The following is a 22,066-nucleotide window of genomic DNA, read 5'->3' as shown; positions in this document are numbered from 1 at the left end:
CAGTTGCTTCCATTTTTTAAATATCAAAATCAAAGTATTGATTTTTATTTCATTTTCAATGGCTATTTAAATAATTATTTCTTTGCTGGCCAGGTTGTTTGATGGTGACGAGCAAATGTTAGGATCTAAAATTTCTCATTGTTATTGATGTCTTTTTTTAATATTAGCCAAATTTCCCTTTGCCCCAGAGAGCCAACCCTAATCACAAAGATTATTGCTAAAATGAGAGAGGGGAAAAGTCAGCAAAACTGATCAATATTTTTTTCAAGTTCAATGAAGGCAATTATTTTGTGGATTATGCTCCCAAACAGTCCTCTGACCTCCCAAAGAGAGATTGCAATCCTACTGAAGAAGAGGGTGAGTTAATAGGGGAAGTAATTAAGAATACTCAAAGACTTAATCCTTTCCATTTAGGGCAGCGAATTATTGTTTTGTTGACAGGGGCTTGTCATTTTTAAAAATAATGAAATTCCTGAGCAGTGTCATAGACCTGTGGATTTACTTAGCTAATCCTGCAAAGATGGGAGGGTTTGGTCCCATCTTTGGGTTCAGTCTTGATTTTTATAACTTTTCAACATTCCAAATATTTACTTCCTAACAGGGAACATTGTTTCAAGAATTTTAACCATTAGGGTGTATGTAAGGCAATTTTTACTGTAGGTTTGAAAAAGTATTAATGGAAATCTCCTTATTATTCACCTCAGATCTGCTGCCTACACCTGAGCCATGGGAGGGGGTGGTGGGGAGGTTGTCACTGTGTTTTTTTTTCTGGGAAGAGTCCCTTTCTCTCAGAGGGATAAGAGGGCCCAACTGGAAACACAGGGACTCCCCTGAAAACACAGGGCATGTGGCTCTGGTCTTCCCGGACAGCGGAATGAACAGATTGCTATCCAGCCACTGCCTTGGAGTTCTCACACCCATTGCACTGATCTCACACTTACTCTCCAAGCCAAAGCCTCTACAGATGTTCTGAGGTTAGTCCTGATCTCACCCCATGGCTCTGAGCTGACCCTCTGCTCTCTGTCTACAGATCACTCCCATTCCCCTGAGATAGGTTAGTAGATATTCTTTCCTTTGCTTTTTCTGGATTTTTGTGGATTTGAATTCTGTTAAGATACTCATTTCATATTAATTCTGATGAAAATCCAGGAGACCTTAGCACAGTGCTTGGCTTCTCTCCATCATCTTGGCTGGAAGTAGGATAGATTTTTAAACTTGAGTGTACATATATATATATATATATATATATATATATATATATATATATATATATATGTATATTTTATTCTCTGGGCCAAATTTATTGAATACAGTTTACTCAGAGTTCACACCCTCCATTCTTTCCATCTGAAATTATAAAAATTTGTTCTTCTTCACCTGGTTTTATTTATCAACTAAATAGTGTATTTGAAGTACCATCAAGCAGAGCTTGACTAATTGATTCCTTGATAAACTCAAAGTATTACATGATAAAGAAGTTGTTTGACTATTTCATAAGTAGCTTCACCTCAAAGTCACTAAGAACCCTTCCCTCTTCTCTTTCATTAAAAGCACAATTCTGAAGAGACTTTAATTACATCAAATTATAATTTTTTTACCTTTTTTCAAATACCCTTCAAAGACACACAATCCTCATGAACCCAAAGGATCTTCCAAAACCAAATCATTTCATAGACATTTGTACCCCTTCCCCTAAATATACTTTCTCCCTCACTCCTGCATTTAGCTCCCCATCTAAGGTACTTAACCTTTACATGATGAGTAAAATATGGACTAAATCCAACCCTGATTCCATTAACTATAGACCCTCAAAATGCTCTAAGTATTGGGATACTCTGAAGGTCTCTCTTAAGAACTTTACTACTGATTGTAAGGTAAGGGAGACATTGACTCAGGCCCACACAGTTTGTGTTGCCCTCATCAGAGAAAGGGTTAAGTTTTGTAAACAAAGTCCACAGGTCAAGTAAAACTGAGATATTTAAGTTTGGAGTAAACACCCTTTGCTATTCACCAAGGCTTTTTGTCTCAAACATAGTAATGTCACCTTGGCCCTCTTCAATGGAGGAACAAGACCCAACCATACCTATATGCTCTAAGTTCAATCTCTTTATTTACTTTCAGCCCTACAAACATCGTAAAAGAAATATTATTCTCAAGAGTTACCAGTGTTATATCTTCCCTTTTAGGACTTTTGATTGTCTAGACTAACATTTATTTTGGTTTTTCCTTCCCCTTTTGATTTACCTTTTTAATGCATCTCCTGAGTCATGAATTTGAATGATTGAATTCTTTGCTCAGTTCTTGTCTTTTTGACCGGATATTTTAGAAGTCCTCTGTAGTATTGAACATCCATCTTTTCATCTTTTCCTCCTTACAGTATATGCACAATTTTGCAGGGTAATAAATACTTGGTTGTATTTTGTCCTTCGCAATCCAATATACGGTATTCCAGGTCCTTCAGTCCTTCAATGTTGTGATTGATAAGTCCTCTGTGAGTCTAACTGCATATATTTTATATTTCAATTATTTTCTTTTTCTGCTTGCAGTATTTTTTCATTTATTTGCAAATTCTGGAATTTGATTATAACAGCCTTTGAAGTTTTTATCAGGTGTCTCTTTCTGGAGGAGCTCTGTTTATTCTTTCAATGGCTATATTGTATTCTTGTTCTAGGAGATTGGGACAGTTTTCCCTGATAATTTCATGCAAGAAGCTTTCAGGTATTTTTACTTTTTGTCTAAGCACTCTAGTAGTCCAATGATGCATAATTTTTTTTTCTCCTGAATCTGTTTTCCAGGTTGTTTGTTTTTTCCTAAAATATACTTTAACATTTTCTTCAATTGTTTCAGTCTTTTTACTTTGTTTGATGTACTCTTGTAGATTCATTGGTTTCTATTTTTTCTATTCTAATTTTTACAGTTTTATTTTCTTCAATTAACTTCTGTGTTTCCTTTTCCAGTTGTTAAATGTAATTCTTTTTGAGGAGTTACATTCTTTTTCCAGTTGGTTATTTTTACTTGTAAAGAAGTTTATACATTTGCTCAATTTTTCAAAGTTTTTCTTGCAGGACTCTCATTTTCCCCATTTTCATTCATCCTCTCTGATTTCAAATTATTTTTTAAAGCACATCTATGGGCTCTGATTAATTTTTCACTAATTTCTTCTTCTGATATGACACTGTTACCATCCTTATCCATAAAGTAGTTTTTTATAGTGAGTGCTCTTTTAGCTTTTTGCTCATCCTTTTTGTTTGAGCTCTGTTCCTGGAATATAGGAAGTATAAATTCCAGCTTTTTATGCTGCATCTTGGGTTGGATGTTTACTTTTCATTGGTCAAGATGCTGTCCAGATCTTGCCTTGCAGATGTCTGTTTCCTTCTTTACGTACAGGCTCAGATTATACAGCTGTTTGTTCCCAACTCAGTCCTGTTTTGACCCCAGTCTTCCAGGGTTCCATCTTTGGGCTCGGGACCCTCCCTGCTGACTTCCTATTATAGCTGCCTGACCTCTGAGCTACTTCAGGAAGAATTAGTAAAGTAAGTGTTAAAAGGGACCTTATTTTGAAGTTAAAGAAATATCAAATATTACCAAATATGTTAAACAAAGAAATCATAGAAAGAAATGCTATTTTAATTTGAAAATAGGGAAAATAAATTTCAGAAAGACAAGAGAGTCTGGTTAATCCTAAAGTGTATAAAGTGTTTACCAAGATATACCTGTATAGGGGAAACTAAATAATTAATCTTTTTTCAGAGAGATATGGCATCATTAGAGCCTCTGGAGTTTATCAATATAGATTCAGATATTGTTAGTTATTACAGGAAATTATGGGACATGGAAGGGTTGAAGAACAGAAGACCACCCCCCCCCAGAAAGAATCTAGGATGGTCTCTCTCTAGATATATAAAAGTTATTCAGTTTACTCTATTTGAAGAAGGGGGGCAGGAAATATTCTAATGAGGTTAAGGGATTTTTGAATGACTGCCTTCTCCAGGATTTTAGCAGTTGTAATCAAGAAATGTTAAATATTAAAACCTTGGAATGGAAAATGCATTGTGAAAAGTGGAATCATATCTGTGGTTTCACACAGCTGTATATGCTCTGTGACTCTAATTCGGAATAGCATGAATTAAAACCAAGAAGAGCTAATGAAAAGGAATGGTGGGAAATGTGAGTTGTATAGTTTGAGTAAGAGATTCTGAAAGTACTGGAAAGAAAATCAAGACTTAGAGACAATTGGGGTTCCTTTTGAACCATTTGTTAAGTATGGAAAGTGGTAAAAGCATGTAGACAGAAGGTTTGAGCAGCGTTGACTTTATATACAAAAGATGGATTTGGGGAACTTTGGAAAATGATGTACAAATCATTATGAGAAAAGAAGAAAGTATAGAACTCTAAGTCTATAGGGAGATATGTGTTTATATGAGATTGGGGGGGATTTAAAAATTGCATTAAATTGGTACTTTTTGCAATGTTTGGCAATGAATTGATTAGAAAAATAATAAACCCCATAAAGTGAAAAGTTTTATATGAAAGCAATTGCTAGGTAAATGTTAATTTTATTATGTTATTATTGATCCTATAGTGTGCTAATCTAAAGATACTTGTAAATTGAGTTAAGGGGTTTGTAATGAATAAGTTTGAGTTTGGATTCTGATATTTTATGGCCCTTCCAGAGTCATGTGAGTCAGGACAGACTTGTGAGTTATGTGTTCTTAAGCTTTAGAATAACAAAACAAGAGGAAGTTAACATTTTACACTCATTGAAATGTGGATCATGTATTTGGGAAGACTCTGGAGTGAGTGAGTAATGATAAACAGTAAAGGTTAAAGAATTAGTCGATATCACTTTGATATCTCAAATTGTGGGGGAATCTTCAATTCCTAGAACATAGAATGTTCTAATATTAAGAAATGTTGCTCTCAATGAGGATAGAAAGTTCTTATAAGTGAGAGCATTGAGAAGTTAGAATTGCACTGATGAAGATAAGAAGAATTTGCAAACTTTTTAAGCTTTGGAAAGAAAATGATTTAAAACTAATTTGAATATGACTTTTGGAATTTAAGAGAAACATGAAGAAAATCTTGTAGTCATAAGAAGGGATTTTTTTAGCAACAAATGGTCTTAAGAATTCTTTGTATTTTAAAGTTTTAGGGAATAAAGAAAATGTACATGTAATTGAAATATGCTGTGTACAATTAGTAAGCTTTCTATAAGAACAATTAAAGCTATATTTTTTGAGATTTTAAAATTGTTTTGTAATAACAAATGAATTGAAGTTTCACCTATCACATTTGTAAAGATTTTGTTATGAAAAAGCAACTAGAGACTACCTTGCCAACGGGTCCTTTTGGCCCAGAAAATTTGTGAAAGGCTTTGTTTTCCACCTCATGTTTATGAAAGGGAATATTGATACGTGAGATCAGTGTAGTTTGTTATCTGTTAAAAAGAAGAAATTATACATATAACTGTAACACTGTCATAGGTAATAAGTGTACATTGGGTATTTGAAATTACTTTGTAAAACTAACATTGATAGAGGATCTTATTTTCTTTGAAAACAGAAGTGTATTTGGAAGAAGAGATAAAATAAGTTATAAAGCAAAAATTCAGAAGAGGTTTGTTTGTAAAAGATACTTAATTATAAGGTTAACTTTAAGAGAACCAGTTGTTTTGTGTTGCTTTAAGAGAATGAGATGTCAACATGTTCTGTTTCATGTAGGTTAAGAATCTAATGTTTTCCTTATATCTTAACTGCAAGATACCCCTTTCCAATGATATTGAATAAATGTGAGGGGCTTTGGAAAATGATTAGGAAATTAAAAATTATGTAACCCTAAATTAGATGACTTATCAGTAAGTAAGACTGAAAGTTGTTATCAAACATGTGATCTGCTTTTGGAAATGTGAACTATTTTACTGTAATGATGTCAAAGTTGGAATTAATGATTGTTAATGAGGGAAATTATCAAAGCATGACCCTCTGGGTTCCCTGAAATTTTAAATGATGTGTTGGACCTTGCTCTAGATCGGTAGGTCCAGGTGTAAATGTAATAATGGAAAGATTGTTTTGTGAAATCTAGTTCTTTATGTGTTACACTTATTACTGTTTTGTTAAATTTAGAGCCCTCAGCCCCTGAATTTCCAAACCCCATCCCCCCCACCCTTGTCACCAGGTCCCGTCTGTTCCTCCTTGGAAGATTCCTTTCCTAGATCAAAAGCGGGGAATACAAGAGCAGGGAAGGGAATGAACATTCCTAGACCTGGCTCCCCTTCCCCTTGAAGCATCCTGCTCCCCTCTCGGAAGATTCCTTCACTGAATAAAAACGGGAGAAAATTAAAAATAAAAATGGTTAAGATCCCTTGCCTGAGTCTTCTTACTTGATTTTGCATCAGTTCAACTAAGTCTTCTGGATATTCACATCTTTATATATTCATTCTATTTTTAATTTTTTAAAATTTTTTCCCAACTATATGCAATGGTAGTTTTCAACATTCATTCTCTTTTACAAAATTTTATATTTTAGATTTTTCTCCTTCCCTCCCTTCTTATCCCTGTCAAGCCCCCCACAGAAAGCAATCTAACATAAAACTTATTCTTTTTTACAGAGCAGTAACATACAGTTGCACTCTTGTTCAAGACTTTTTTAAAAAAATTATTTCATTGTGAACTTAAGAGGTAGAACAAATATTTGCCACAACAAAAGAAAGTGAGAGGACAGAAATGGAGGAACCACTTGCAGCCCTCGCCCTCCAGGAGCTAAGGCAAAAAAGGGTGGGGGAACAGAAGCATGTTAGGTTGTTAGGCAGTGGAGAGGTAGACAGGGAGAGACTGGCAATATAAGAGAAAGTGAGGGTCACTGAGGTGACCTATGGGGGGGGCTGGGTTTCTTGGCAGGGGAGACTGCAGAATCTAGGTTGATATTTTGATCAATCCTTGAGCTTCTCTGTGCCTTGAGTTCTCCTTCTGTTAAATGAACCAGACGTCAAAGCCCCTTCCCCTTGCTAAGACTCCCTGATTCCCTCCAAATCATCCAGACAACAAATATTTATGGAAGAATTCTGTGTGCTAGTCATGGTTTTTAACAGGTGATTTTCTTCAGTATTTTTCTTGGAGGCTTCGGATACAGCATCTTCAATTTCATTATAGTCTGAGTATGTTTCTTGATATTCCTTGTGACCAAAGAAATTGTCTATGGGGAGGTTCTTCTTTCTCTCACTGTCTGCTCATGTCCCTGCCTATGGCCTGATTTTAATGTGCTTCCAAACCTTTTTGTTTTTTTGAGAGAACCCCCACCCCAGAACCCCAATTCCTTCAAGTTCTTATGAGAGGCTCTGTCTGCTCTCCTGGCCTGTGTTCTGGTCTGAGGATGACCACAAGATCCCACCCCCAACCATTGCACTGGAACTGTGAGGAGGATCCCTGCTTCTCTATGGTCATGTGGGGGCCCACACTAGGTCCTGGATCTGAACTTGGGCAAGACCATGGAGTCCTGCCCCAGGGAGAGCAGAGAGACCCTGTAGTCTCTCCTCATCCCCTTACAGGGTTGAGCACACTGGATTTGTTGGGGGCCCCCTGCAGATTACAGCTGCACCTTTATGGCTCTTACTAACCTATGGTCCTGAAGACACAAACCTTTCCCATTAATCTTCCAAGTTGTCTTGGATGGGGACATTACGTCACTCTGTCTTTCTGTGCTTCTGCCCCTCTGAAATTTGATTAGAGTCATAATTTTACCACTTTTGGAGAGTTGGGGGGATATTTCTGGAATTCCTGTCCTCATGGCAGCATCTTGATTTCACCCTCACTCCCCCAGTCTTCTTTAGCCATGGAGAAGATCACCCTTTCTTTGGGGTCCCATTTTGATCTGCTTTAGGTGGATTGAAGGCAGGGTTGTTCAGGGTCATCCTTGCTGGGGATGGTCATAGTGCTGAGGCTGAAAAGGGTAGAGGAAGGTGAGGAAGAAGAGTAGAAGGGTAGGGGTAGGCCAGGCCCCTTCCTTTCTTGTAGAGGCAGCACCCCTTTTTCAGAGCCTCTGTAGCCCCCAGCCTTACACCATGCAGGAGAGAGGAGATGTTTCGTGTTGTATGGATTTCTGTGGGCATCCACATGCTCCCCCCAGCACTTTCCTCTCTCTCCCTGCCCCTCTGCCCCTCCCCCCCTGGAGAATGAAGCTCTCTTCCTTGGAGCTTTCCCTTGGAGGGGTGGTCTGTCCTGTTACAGGGTCAGCTCCTGGAAACCCAGAACCCTCAGCTGCTCTCTCTCTTTCATCTCGCTGGCTCTGTCTCTCTTGTCCTTGCAATATTTGTATCTTTGTGCTTAATACAGAAACCAGAAGGGAGTCTCCATTCATTGCATCTGTAATTACTGGATTCACTCATTCATTCATTCATTCATTCATTCATTCATTCTTCTTGTGGTTGGGCAGGACCCGGATACTCAGGCAAGAGCCACCTGGACATCTCCTCAGCATCCCCAGAGGCTGCGCAAGCTTCTATGAGCAGGATGCCCAGGAGGATGAGGACCAGCCCAGTCAGGAGGAGACGGATCACATTGGCCACAGTGTGATTCCGGGAAACAGCATCTGGGAGATGGGGGTTCATCAGTGACAGAGGAACCTCAATCACAGGCCCCCCATGTCCCAGTATGAGCACCTGCTTTGACCCTGGGCTCCCCTCCCTGAACATAGTCTGGGATGCTGCCTGTGTGGGTAGGGGGGTGCCAGAAGCCTGAAGGGCTCAGTGTCCTCTGGGCTCCTGCTCCCACTCAGGTTGTCCCCTCCTTCTCACAATGCTTCCCCTTCTTCTCCCGGCTCACTTCCCCTCCCTCTGCAGCCTGGTTCTGACCAAGGAACCCCAGGGAAAATGCCCCCTAAGGCCAGAGTCATCAGGGAGATCTTCACTGCATCTGACAAAGGTCCCAGACCTCACCCCCCCACCCCACTAACCCCCAGCACTGCAGTCTGCTGTTGGGTCTAGTCCTGGACTGGCCCATCAGTGCTCCTAGATCCCAGGATGAGGGGAGGGGGCACAGCCTGTCCTCAGGGAGCCTCCAGTGGGAGGGAGGTGACACTGACTGTCTTTAAGGAGCCTCCAGTCTCAGGGGAGGAGACACAGGGAGAAGCAGGGAGTGGCTGGGGTGGGAGGGAGGGGTCCCCTGAATCCTCAGGCCCCCTTGTCCTTGCTATTCTATCACCCTGAGGTTTTGCTGTATCAGAGGAGGTGTTGGACAGAGGAGTGTGGAATGGGGCGCAGGTCACACGGGAGCTTTCTGCTTAGGGTAATTCGTGTGGGGGCACCTGAAATGTCCCCTCTCTCATCAGTGTGGTGACAAGGGTTGGAAGATATACACTTCTCTCCTCCTTAGTTGGAGCTCTGACTGTGGGTGAGGGGTGGGAGGCAACAGGGTCTACTGAGAAGAGAGTGGGGTAGGGGCTGCCCTGTCTTTCTCTGCTCCAAGCCCTCCCCAGGCTCCTTCCTGAACAGTAATGTTTATCTTACTTCCCCAGTCTGGAGGTTCCCCTGGCCCTCCCTGTAGTCTTCCTCACAGCTCGTTTTTCCTTGAGAAATGGGAAGCTGTTCCCAGGTCTAGACAGGAGATGGAGAGCAATGGGAAGAGGGGACCCCCCCCCCGTGTGCCGAGGATCACTGATTGTTCACTGAGTGGGGACCATGTCAGAACTTGGGCATCCTGAGGGCTTTGAGGATTTTGAGGGGGTTGGACTTGAGAGAGGAAAGGGGGGAGTGCCTAAGTGGTATTTACCCTCCCCTTTTCCCTGTCTACACCTCAGACTTACTGTGCTCCTCTCAGCGCCCCTTCCCACCTCCTCAACCCCACTTGTGGGACATTGGAGACACACTATAACTCAATAATCTCAGATGACGCAGGCATCTAGAAGGGCCCATGGGGGGCCTCACTGTCTGAGGATGACCCACTGCCCTGAATCCCCTTCCCCTCCCTGTGAGCCCAAGCTGCCCCACATTCAATCAGTACTTCTGGCCCCTGAGGGCAGGACCCCGAGCAGGCAGTGTGAGGCCCAAGTGGCAGTGAGGGAGCCTGGGGGAGGAGGGCTGAGGCTCTCTCACCTGTGACCCTAAGGGACTCGCTAGGGGGTGACCACATATAAGGGTTGTTACTGGCAAAGGTGTGGTATAGCTAAGTCCCTCCATGGACAGGGGTCACAGTCAGGATGGAGAAGTTGGTCTGAGAGCCCTGGGCATTGTCCTGGGTTCCCCCATAGGTGATCTCTTCTCCATCCCTGTGCAGAGAGGACCTGCCCTACCACACCTGACTGACAATGGAGGGTCACTTCTTCTCCTGAGGCCACCTGGGAGCTGGGCAAGGCCAAGAGGAAGGAGGAGACAGGACTCTGGGGGAGGAGGAGAGCCTGGCATGAGAACAGGCACATCCCACCCCTCCCTGTGCCCAGGCTGGAGCTGGCAGAGGAGGAGCAGATGCATCATGCCCTTCTCCCTCACTTGGCTTTGGGGAACCCGGGGTTGGTAGAGCATTGGGGATCCAGGGATCCAGAGCCAGCCATGGCTGAGGCCAGAGTCTGAGGCTGGAACTGAGGGTGGGGTGGATCTCCTCTCACCTGTCACTCTCAGCTCCAGGGGCTCACTGGCCTCTGACCACGATGACAGGTTCATGTAGAGACATTGGTATCTCGCAGCAGTTTCTACTGTCATGTAAGAGTTGAGTAGCTGGGCCTCCTGCAGACTTCTCCATGTTCAGATCTTCTCCTTCCTCAGAATGTACATAGCAATCCCTAGGGGCCCTTCACACCAGAAGGTCACCGGCTCCCTCCAGGGGATCACCAAGCCTAGCTCAGTCCTGAGGGAGGGTCTGGAAAATGGGCCTGCAAGAGAAGCAGCGACCAGCGGGTCCCCCTCACCCCCGCCTCCCTAGGACTGCAGGTCCTCTCCCAGAATCCTGCCCTGGACCCACTCCCCATCTTCCTTTCCCTCTGGCCGCCCTGGGGACAGCTCCCAGGGCTGAGCAGGCAGGAGGGACAGGGGGCATTGGGGGAAAGGACTCACCCGCTTGTGCCCAGACGCCCCAGCACAGACACAGTCTTGTCAGAGAGTCTCTGGGTTAGACTCAGCTTCCTGCCCCAGAACCTACATCCTTATCCCCAAACCTGTTTAGGGCAGCCAGACCCCAGGAGCCCTGGGCCACTGTCCTGCTTGTGCCCCTTCTCCTGGAGCCTCCATTTCCTGCTCTCTAAAATGGGGAGGAGTCCGTGCGCTGACTCTCAAGTTCCTGTCAGGCTTGGTCTCCCTCCTGAATGCCCCCTTCTTCCTTGGACTTTCCAAGATAGAGTTGGGCAGAATGTGTGGGGCACCTTATGCCTTCCAGGGCTGGTGACAGACAGACTTGACACATGAACCCCTTAGCAGGGAGTCCTCAGCACAGGGTGCTGCCACGCTGTTCCTGCTCCAAGTTCCCCAATCCCCTGCCCCCAGTAGAGAGTGGGGGCTACTCCTTCCTCTTTGTGGTACCCCCTGCATCCATGGGGGTGGGCTGGGTTCATTGGCAGGGCAGGCTGGAGAGCCCAGCTTGAGATTTGTGCCAGTCCCTGCACTTTTCTGGGCCTTGACTTCTCACTCTGAAAATGTGCAGAAGGTCAAAGCCCTTCTCTGTACTAAGACTCTGAATCCCTCCAAATGAACCAGTGAGCTACTATTTATAAAGCACACCTGAGTGCCAGTCCCTGAGCTAAGCTCTGGGACTGTAAGCAGAGACAACAAACATGGTCCCTGCCCAGTGACTGTCCATTGGGGGAGACAGCAAACAGTTCAGATGGATAAGCAGCATCTAGAGAAACAAAGTAGAGATGATGTCGGGAAGTCACTAACTTTAAAGAGAAGCCCTGCCACCCCTCTGGCTGACACTGGAAGGTCACCTCCTTTCCTGAGGCCACGTGGGAGCATGGCAGGCTGAGAGACCTCGGGCCAGAGGAGAGCCTAGCATTAGAACAGCCACTGCCATCCCCTCCGCGTGCCCAGGCAGGAGTTGGAGGAGCATGAGCAGTAGCCACTTCATATTCCTTAATGAGGAGATGAAATTTTATCTTATTTTGTTTTCAAATTTTTGACAATTCAATTCTATATCTACTTTCACTTCCATGTTCTCTCCGCTCCCTTCCCTCCTCACTGAGAAGGACACACATGAGAGCCCTCATCAAAGCAGTGTCATGTCCCACACCATGTCCCCCCTTTCCCCACATGAAAAGATGAAGTAAAGAACTAGAAATTGATCTGTTTCAATCTACATTCAGGATCCTCTTCTTGCTTTGAAGATGAAAGTGTTTCCGATCTCTTTACAGATCGAGCAGCTAAGTCTTTCACAGTTAACTATCCGTACACTATAATTTTGCTAATTTTTTTCTTGGTTCTGGTCACCTCAGTTTTTAGGAATCTTCTCTTTTTCCCCCCTGAAATCATCCCAGATGTTGGATTTTAGCTGGAGTTCACAGGAAGCCTGAGAAGCTGGTAGGTGGATGAAGGGGAGCTGAGGAGGTCTCCAACCAAAGTAGCAAAGAGGGAGATGAGGAAGGAACCAGGGACAAGATGGATTTCAGACTTGGGGAGAGGAGACAGAGGGAGGGTGGGATAGAGAGGGGGAAACCGAGGGAGGGTGGGGTCCAGAAAGCCGGAGTTTAAATGCTGCAAGGTCCAAGAACAAGAATGAAGATTAAGAAAATGGCAGGGAAAATCACTGGTAAGTTTAGAGAGAGCTGGAGTGATGCAATGATGAGGTTGGAACCCAGATTGTAAGGGTTAAGATGAAAGAGGAGAGATGAAAGAATCTAGGAGAGGGAAGAGATAAAAACAAAAATGGTTAAGAACCCTTGTCTAAAGGGGCAGCTAGGTGGCTTAGTGGACAGAGCACTGATCCTGGAGTCAGGAGGACCTGCGTTCAAATGTGGCCTCAGACACTTCATAATTCCCTAGCTGTGTGACCATGGCCAAGTCACGTAGCCCCATTTCCTTGCCAAAAAAAAAAAAAAAACCCAAAACTAAACCTTTGTCTATATATTTTTTTTCTGGATTTTCTAACTTCTTTTAGCATCAGTTCATCTAAGTCTTCTGTATCTTTCAAGACTTTATTCATTCTTTTTAATTTTTTAATTTTTTAAAAATTTATTTATTTTTCCAATTTCACTCAATGTTAGTTTTCAACTTTTATATTTGTTGCAAAAGTTGGAATTTTTCATTTTTCTTCCTCTCTTCTTTTCCTTTCCACCTTCCCCACCAAAAACAATCAATATAATAGTTATTCTTTTTATTATACTGATATTCTATTATATTTATTTTCCATGATTTTTAAATTTTTATTTCATTGTGAACTTAAGAGATGAAACAAGAGTTTTCCACAAAAAAAAGCAAGTGAGGGGAGAGAACGTGGAGGCATCTCCTGCAGCCCCCTGCTTAGCTTTCCTGGAGCTAAGGAAGGAAGGGATGGGGGGCACATGCATGTGTGTAAACAGTGGAGAAGACAGGGAGAGATTGTCATTATGTATGAATGTAGAGGTCTTTGAGGGGACTCAGTTTTGGTGTAAAAGCATCAGACCACCCAGAAACTTTGTTGCTCCTGGGCAGTTTGTGCAGTTTCTAAGTCAGGAAGAAGACTCTCAAGCTGTGGGTTCTAGAACTGGACACCCTGAGACTGGGAATTCCTCCCTCATTTTCTCCTTTCCAGGTGTCTCAGTTTCTCTATCATTTGCCCATAGATATTGTGACCTGGGAGTGAGTATGATTCTGGTTTTTGTGAGACTTGCCAAGTATCTTTTTTATTTCATCATTTTCCATTTTCATTACTTTTTTCAAGGCAATGGGGTGAATTAAGTTGCCCAAGGTCACACAGCAAGAAAATTATTAAAGGTCTGAGACAGGATTTGAATTCAGGTCCTCCTGACTCCATGACTGGTGCTCTATCTACTCTGCCACCTAGCTTTGCCAAGTATTTTAAATTTTTCCTTTGTCTTTCTCTACAAGGACCTATGTTATTCTGATTTCTTTTACCTTACTGCAAAGCAAACCCTTGTGTTTCAGATCTAAATCTTCAATGGGAGTGGCCAAGGTCACATCAAAGGACTCATCTCTCTCCTGGGCCAGTTCTAGGTCAGGAGGATGCCCAGGATGATGACTCACCAGCTTGTGCCCAGATGCCCCAGCACAGACACAGCCCTGAATTGGAGGCTCTGGGTTTGACGCAACTTCCTGTGCCAAAATCCACAGCCTTGTCACCAAATCTGAGGGACAAGGGAATGAGGCCCCAGAGCCCCAGGCTGGAACAGGATACATCCAGACAGCAGGAGTCCTGGGCAGCTGTCCTGCTTGTGCCCCTTCTCCTGATGTCTCATTTCCTGCTCTGTAAAATGGGGAGGAGGGGTCCCTGCAGTGATTCTCAGGTTCTTTCTAGCCTTGGCCTCCCTCTTGAAGACCTCTTCTTCCAAGCACTTACCAAGGCAGAGTTGGGCAGACAGTGTGGGGGCCATTGTGCCCTCCAGGGCTGGTGAGGACAGAGTGGGCATATGAAACTCCTGGTAGAGAGTCATCAGCACAGGGTGGGGTCCAGGTTGATCCTGCTCCAAGTTCCCCAATCCCCTGCCCCCAGTGGAGAGAGGGGGCGACTCCTTACTGTCTGTGCTTTCCCCTGCACCCATGGGGGCAGGCTGGGTTTCTTGTCAGGGGAGCCTGGAGATCCCAGCTTGAGATCCTTGACTTCTCACTCTGCAAAATGTACAGAAGGGCAAAGCCCCTTCTTTCTGCTGACTCTCTGATTCCCTCACAATCAATTTGAAAACATATATTTATGGAGGACCACCATGTGCCAGTCATGGTTTTTAACATCTTATTTTCTTCAGTATTTTTTGTATCTCCTTCAGGAATCACTGACTTGTTTTCACTATTTTCCTACACTGCTCTCATTTCTCTTCCCAGTTTTCCCTCTCCCTTCTTTATTTGCTTTTCACAGCTTAAACCAATTTCTTATTGTTCTTTGGATCCAGAAGGTTCCACTTCATCACCCTCTGTGTGTGTGAGTTTTGATCCTCCTTGGGACCACAGTCATAGTCTAAGGTCGGGTTCTTCTTTTTCTGTCATTTGCTTGTGCCCCCAGACTAAACTTGATTTTAATGGACTTCCAAAGCTTTTGTGCTTTTTTGGATAACCCCTGGAACCCCAATTCCTCCAAAGTCTTATGAGAGGTTCTGCCTACTCTCCTGGCCTGAGCTGTGATCTGAGGAGGACCACAAATCCTCCCCTCTTCCCTGGAGCTATGAGGGGGGATCCCTGATCCTCTATGGTAATGTGGGGGTCCAGTTTGGGCCCTGGATCTGAGCTTGTGCAAATCCATAGAATCTTGTACCAGGGAGATCAGAGCGACACCTTCAGTCTCTCCACACCCTTTAACTGGTTGTGGGCTCAGCAATCTGGAAATATTGGGGGGCTCCCCAGGTTCCCACCACAGGGCTGGTCTGAGGCCAGTGCTGGCCCAGGCTTGGTGAACTCCATGTGGCAGAGTTCTCTCACCACCCCTTCAATCTGTCTCCAGGGATCTCTGGGCCAAGAGGTCTGGGAAATGTCCCTGCTGCAATGGACCCAGGAGCCCCAGGGACCCAGGTACCCCTAGCCCTGCTCCTGGAAGACCGAAGCTGGTTTGCTCTTGTGTGGCATGGCTGTGGCCAGGATGAGCTGCCGCTCTTTCCAACCTCTGGTCCTAGGGACACAGACCTTTCCTGTGGATCTTCCAGGTTATCTTGGATGGGCCATTGTGTCACTCAGTCTCTCTGGGACTTCTGCCCCTCTGAAATTTAAATAGAGTCGTGGTTTTACAGCTTTTAGAGATTTGGGATGGATGTTTCTAGAGTTGTTGCCCTCGTGCCGCCATCCTGTTTCCACCCCCCCCCCAATTCTTCTTTATCCAGGGGAGGATCGCCTTCCTAGTTGTTTCACATACATTTTCTGAAGCGAACAGAATCCAGACGAGGTGGTCCTGGACCAGGGTCTGTGTCATTGTCTATCAGTCTCCTTCTGTCCAACTGACCCTCAGGTGCAGATTATCTAGGGTGAGGGTCTCCTGTCAGCCCCCACCACTGCCCATTTCTCTCTCCATATGTATATTGTAGGACCAAGCAGTTTGGTGCCCAAGACTGCTTCCGAAATCTTTGGGGGAAGAGATGAACAAGTCCCTGAGTTTTCTTGTCCTATCTAGTCCATAAATCTATGTGACTAATGGAGGGAGGGTCTTTCCATTTTTCTCATCTCTGTATCTCAAGCATGTGTGGACCCCCCCGGCACACTTTGCCTTTATTTACTTTGTTATACCTATGGCCCTCCCCAGTGAGAAGTAAGTTCTGGGGGAGGGGAGGGTACCACTGCTTGTTGGTGGGCTTCTCTGAGTCCTCTGCATTTTCTGACCTTTCTAGGGGACAGAATAAAAGTGGTTTTGTCCCAGGGGTCACAGGAGGGTGGGTGGGGAGGGGGCTCAGGTGAGTGGGGGCTTCTGGCCCTCCAGAACATATGACTGGGGCTATCTGCCCCTGGGGGTCCCATGGTGTTGCTCATTTTGGGCCTTGGAGCCCCAGACAGTGGTTCCCTCCAATTCTCTACAACTTAACATTTTAAAGTTTTTATTGAAACGATAGACAATATATTGTGATTTGTCATTTCTAGTGAGAGCTCTGTGGTAGCTGAACTTCATTAACTAAAGCATTGGTTAGCCCTAGTCTGCCTGTAAAGGGGTCCCTGGGCCACATCTTGGTCAGCCCTGGTCTCCACACAATGCTTTCCTTTCCATGTCCCTGGGGAGTGGTGAGCCCCGATAGCAGAGCTCCCATTTTATAAGAGAGACAGTGAGCCCTGGTATTAATTGATGTGCTCATCCTGGCTCCTCCTTTCTCCCTCAGACCCCCTTCTCTAAGGTCCCCTCCTTCTAGTGCCAGTGTATCTACCCAAGGAGTGGTGGTGGGCACTTGCCCCGCTGCCACCTCTGGGCTCCCAGTCCCTGCTCTGGGAGCCAGCCCTGATTGGACTCAGGCTTTTTGACCCTGGGGCTTCTCCCCAGAGGGGTGTCTCTGCTTCTTAGGGGGGTCTTGGCCTTGACTGCAGCTCCTCCCCTCAAATGCCCCTGGTGGGAGCAGGGCACTTCCCTGCTTCTGAACTCTCTTCTCCCTCTGCGTTTCCTGACACCCCTTCTTTGGGCATCATGTTTTAATCTTCTTTGGTTGAATTGAAGTCAGGGTCATCCCTGCTGGAGATGGTCACGGGGTTGAGATCGAAGTGGGGAGAGGAAGCTGAGGAAGAAGAGAAGGTGGAGTAGGCCAGGCCCCTTTCTCACTCAGGAAGAGACAGCAGCCCTTCCCCAGAGCCTCTGTAACCCAATCAGCCCTTGGTCCAGGGTATGGGAGAGAGGAGTCACCTCCCAGATGTTTCTTGATGAATGGATGGTTCTCCATGGGCTTCCACAGACTCCCAGCACCTGCCTCCCCCTCCCTGCCCCTCTGCCCCCTCCCAACTCCCCAGAAATCTGGAAGAGGAAGAATGCCAGGAAGGGTCAGGGCTTGGTGGACACTGGGGACTATAAAGAGGAAGACTAAATGACCCCCCCCCAGGTTTACACTTCAGAATCAGCTATCTGACATGTGAAGGTGTCCTGAGGCTGTTGAGCCTGCCCTCCCCCCAGAGTGAGGAGTTGATGGGACCCTGGGGGTGGGGAGGATGTTGGCGGTAATGCTGACCCCTGCAGCCCTTCCTGGGGGAGGAAGTAGAGAAAGCTCCCCCCAGCCCCCCAGCAGCAGCAGCAACTCCTCTGGGAGAGGTCCCAGGGCTAAAGCTGAAGCCCTGCAGCCCCCTCCCTACCTTGTCCCCCACCCCATTGGTCCACCAAGGCTAGGGCCCCAAAAAAGAGGATAAAGGCAGATGCTGCTCTAAATCAGCTTCCAGTCTAATGGAGAGAATGGGCCACATGGAGGAGAAATGGGGAACGGAGGTTGGTAGTGGAATGGGGGGACAGATGGGATGGGGCAAGAATCTGGAGGGTCTTGATTAGGGGAAAACAGGTACCCTCAATTGCTGAGGAGGAGGTGGGAGATGACAGGTGGGAGGGGGCTGGCCTATGACTGAAGGGCCTGGAATGCCCACTCCCATTTTGTAGTGCCCCTAGTGGGGTTTGTAGATGGGTCCCCTAGCCAGTCTGTGCTTTAGAAAATGATGCTGGTGGTCATTGGAGGATTGCGGCTTGGCGGGAGGCAGGAGACTTGAGGCTGGAGGACAGCCACCTGGCCCCTGGGATAATGATCTCTGATGCCACCAACCCTTCCCCATCATTGCTGCAAAGCAATCTATAGGAGGGCCGCCATTCCTCAAGACCACCACCATTAAATTACATTTATGGAGAGGAATCAACATGTGCCAGGCACCCTGCTGGGGCTTTGACATGACCCCAGGTCTCCGTCAGAACAGTGGGGAGGTAGAAGATGATATCTCCATTTGACAACTGGGGAAACTGAGCCACCAGCCAGTGTCTTAGGTCAGACTGGACACTAAACAAGGAGGTTCCCACACCCAAGTCCTCAACATGGTCCAAATGGTCCAATACCAGAACCTGAGCTCATTTCATTAGGACAGATGACATCACCTTCCACTGAAAGCCTCCCTGAGTGTCATCTTCCTTCCCCCTCAGAATGGAGCCTTCCTTCCTTCATGAGTGGGAGGAAATTTATCATAAATGGTCTTTTTCTTGAAGTTCCCCGTGAGCAGGAAGAGGTTAAGCTCAACACTGGGGAGCCAAAGGCAAAGAGCAGATGCTTAGAGGCCCTTTGGGCTCTGGTGGAAGTTACATCAGGGCAGCATAGAGGCTGGGGTCCCCTAGTCCAGAGGAGGGAGGGTTCTCATCCCTCACCTTGAGTCTCTTGAGGTTCAACAGGGCGTAGGTCACTTCCTGAAGGTCTTCCCCTGTTGGAGCCTGGCAGGAGGAGATGAAGGAATGGAAGGGGACACAGGGCAGGGGGCTGAGCGGGGTCAAAGGACCCTGACCCCTCCCCCAGATGTGTGACCTTGGGGGAACCTCACCCTTCTGTTTCCTCTAGAAGGAGAGAGCTGGGGAAGGGAGGAGGGGTCTGGGGGGAACTCATGGCAGTGTCCTCTGATCTGGCCTCCTCTGTCTGTCTGGCCTCACCTATGTCTGCAGCTGGAGGCAAGAGGAAAAGGCATGATGGACCAGGACCCCGGGCCCTGCCCAGGTAAAGCCCCACTGGCCCTGCCCCTCACACTCACCCAGGGGCTCCTCCTGGGGGGTCCCAGATGAGTCAGTGTTGTGGAGCAAGAAGACACAGAATGTTGACTGGTGAAGTTTGGGAAGGTGGGCAGGTGTGCTGGGGGAGGGTTTGGGGGGGGGAATTGGGGGTGTCTGGAGCCCTACCTCCTGTTGGTCTTCTTGGCCTCTGCCTCTCTGCCCTCCTTCCCTGTAAAGCAGAGTCAGCCTTTAGTGGAGTTCAGCTCACCCACATCCCCTCCTGGCCCCCACCGCAAGAACTCACTGAGTCTGGTTTTATGTCGCCAATGTCGGAGGCAGAGGAGGAGGAGGAGGAGGAAGAGCAGGATGAGGAAGGTTGAGATGCCCATCAAGATGCCCACTTGGAGGCTGGAGAGACCTGGGACGGCTGGGGATGAAACAAGGGCAGAGTGAGCAGAATGACCCCCTGCCTGGCCCTTGGATGGGACTCATTCACTAATCTGGCTTGACCCCTTTTAGTGAGGCCCCAGGTAAGCGCCCAAACTTCCACAAGACAGACCCAGGGGTGCAGAGAACATGAGGGTTTCCAGACCTCTGGGGCTTTACTGTGCAATGAGCAAATGGACCAATGTGGGGAGGGTGGGAGGAGGAAAAGAGTCCTGACCCCTGCCTCTGGGTGCAGAAGGTGGGGGGGGGCCTCTGGTGCCCACGGGAAGGACAGGACAGTAGAGCTGGGGGCTTCCAGAACGGAAGAGACCCCCAGCCAATCTTGGTCATCCTCTGACCCCTCTCATCCTGGAGGGCCCTTGCCTTCCTACCTTCCTACCACCTCTCCTGGGGGCCTGCATCCAGGAGGATGTGCCTGGGGACTGGGGCAGGGGTGTTGATGATCAGAGTGGATCTGGGGCCAGGGAGGGGAGGCCCCTCTCTCAGAGGATGACCCACTTTCCAGACTCCCCACCCCCTCCCTGTGAGCCTCCTGGACCCCCAGCCCTCCTGCACACTGTGGCCCTTTGGGCCAGGACCCTGAGGAGGCAGGGTGGGGCCCAACGATCAGTGAGGGAGCTTGGGGAGTGGGATAGGTGTGGAGGCCTGGGGCTCTCTCACCTGTGACCCTGAGCACCAGGGGATTACTGGGAGCTGACCACTCATAAGGCTTGTTACTGTGAAAGTTGTAGCATCCCTCCATGGGCAGGGGTCACAGCCGGGATGGAGAAGTTGGTCTGAGCCCCCTGGCCTCCCCGGTGGATGATCTGTTGTCCATCCTTGTGCAGAACAGACATGGCATACCTCTGCTGTGAGTGACACTGGAGGGTCACATTCTGTCCTGAGGGCAACTGGGAGCTGGGCAAGGCTGAGAGGATTGGAGGGACATTGGAATCTGGGGGAGGAGGAGAGACTGGCATGAGAACAGGCCCTGACCTCCCCCCATTCCCAGGCTGGAGCTGGCAGAGGAGGAGCAGCAGCTGCTTCATTCTCCTCTCCCTCTCCTGGTTTCAAGGGCTTCCAGGGCTGGCAAAGGTTTAGGCAGCCAGGGGACTAGAGCCAGCCCTGACTCGGGCCAGAGTCTGAGGCTGGGGGTGAGAATGGGGGGCTCTCTTCTAACTTGTCATTATCAGCTCCAGGGGGTCACTGTTCTCTGACCATGATGATTGGCTCTTGTAGCGACATTGGTATCTCCCGGCATGATTTGGTAACATCTTAGAGATAAGGAACCGGGCCTCTCCACCATTTGCAGACTTCTCCATGTTCAGTTCTTCTCCTTCCTTCCACAGATGATACAGATCAGCCCCCAGGGACCCTTCACACCAGAGGGTCACTGGCTTCCCACGAGGGATCACCAAACATGCCTCAACCCTGTTTTCCTCTCTCATTATATCTATGTAGAGACTCTTGGTTACCTCTGGCCTAGGCAATGGACCTGCAAGAGAAGCAGAAGGTCCCCTTCACCCCTGCCTCCCCAGGGCTCAGTACCAGCCCCCTCCCAGACTCTTCCCTGAACCCACTCTCCATCTTGCTTTCCCTCTAGTTGCCCTGGGGACAGCTCCCAGGGCTGAACAAGCAGGAGGGGCAGGGGGCATTGGGGGAAAGGACTCCCCCGCTTGTGCCCAGATGCCCCAGCACAGACACAGCCCTGGAGGAGAGGCTCTGGGTTAGACTCAGCTTCCTACCCCAGAACCCACATCCTTGTCCCCAAAGCTGAGGGACAAGGAATCGAAGCCACAGAGCCCCAGGCTGGGTCTGGATGCAGAGGGGCAGCCAGACCCCAGGAGCCCTGAGTCACTGTCCTGCTTGTGCCCCTTCCCCTGGTGCCTGCATTTCCTGCTCTGTACAATACTGCAGTGACTCTCTGGTTCCTGCTAGCCTTGGTCTCCCTCTTGAAGACCCTGCTTCCTAGAACTTACCAAGGTACAGTCGGCCAGAGAGTGTGGGTGTCATTGTGCCTTCCAAGGCTGGTGACAGACAGAGCTGGTGCAACCTCTTAGTAGAGAGTCATCAGCCCACGTTGGGGTCCAGTCTGATTCTGCTCCAATTTCCCCAAACCTCTGCCCCCAAAGGAGAGAGGGGATGATTCCTTCCTCTTTGTGGCTTCCCCTGCATCGATGGGAGTGGGTGAGCTTCTTGGCAGAGGAGGCTGCCAAACTCAGCTTGAGATTTGTGCCAGTCCCTGCCCTTCTCTGAGCTTTGCTTCTCCCTCTGTAAAAGGAACAGAGGTCAAAGCCCCTTCCTTCTGCTATGACTTACTGGGAAATCCTCTAATCCACCAACCAATATTTTTGGAGCACCCCAAGATGCCAGTCACTGAGCTGAGCTCTGGGATTGTA

The 22,066-nt window shown here is 47.2% G+C and overlaps 1 protein-coding gene across 1 annotated transcript in view; it reads right to left on the bottom strand.

Annotated features, from left to right (window-relative positions):
* LOC141509179 (uncharacterized) overlaps window positions 1–21,776 on the bottom strand; it is a 30,950-nt gene extending 9,174 nt beyond the window's left edge. Inside the window, exons 1-14 of the mRNA XM_074218512.1 lie at window positions 21,647–21,776; window positions 20,848–21,162; window positions 20,782–20,792; window positions 20,406–20,731; window positions 20,187–20,356; window positions 19,510–19,668; window positions 16,334–16,430; window positions 14,156–14,256; window positions 10,478–10,626; window positions 10,287–10,368; window positions 10,085–10,104; window positions 9,917–10,001; window positions 8,431–8,583; window positions 6,149–6,207 (exon numbers count right to left, since the gene is read on the bottom strand). Coding sequence (XP_074074613.1) covers window positions 6,149–6,207; window positions 8,431–8,583; window positions 9,917–10,001; window positions 10,085–10,104; window positions 10,287–10,368; window positions 10,478–10,626; window positions 14,156–14,256; window positions 16,334–16,430; window positions 19,510–19,668; window positions 20,187–20,356; window positions 20,406–20,731; window positions 20,782–20,792; window positions 20,848–21,162; window positions 21,647–21,680 — 1,761 coding nt within the window. The 5' untranslated portion in view covers window positions 21,681–21,776. The remainder of the gene's footprint in view (window positions 1–6,148; window positions 6,208–8,430; window positions 8,584–9,916; window positions 10,002–10,084; window positions 10,105–10,286; window positions 10,369–10,477; window positions 10,627–14,155; window positions 14,257–16,333; window positions 16,431–19,509; window positions 19,669–20,186; window positions 20,357–20,405; window positions 20,732–20,781; window positions 20,793–20,847; window positions 21,163–21,646) is intronic.
* Window positions 21,777–22,066: the final 290 nt, after the last annotated feature.

The sequence above is a fragment of the Macrotis lagotis genome, chromosome 1 (assembly GCF_037893015.1).
Source record: "Macrotis lagotis isolate mMagLag1 chromosome 1, bilby.v1.9.chrom.fasta, whole genome shotgun sequence".
Classification (NCBI taxonomy): domain Eukaryota; kingdom Metazoa; phylum Chordata; class Mammalia; order Peramelemorphia; family Peramelidae; genus Macrotis; species Macrotis lagotis.
This window is presented reverse-complemented; position numbering and strand designations above follow the sequence as displayed.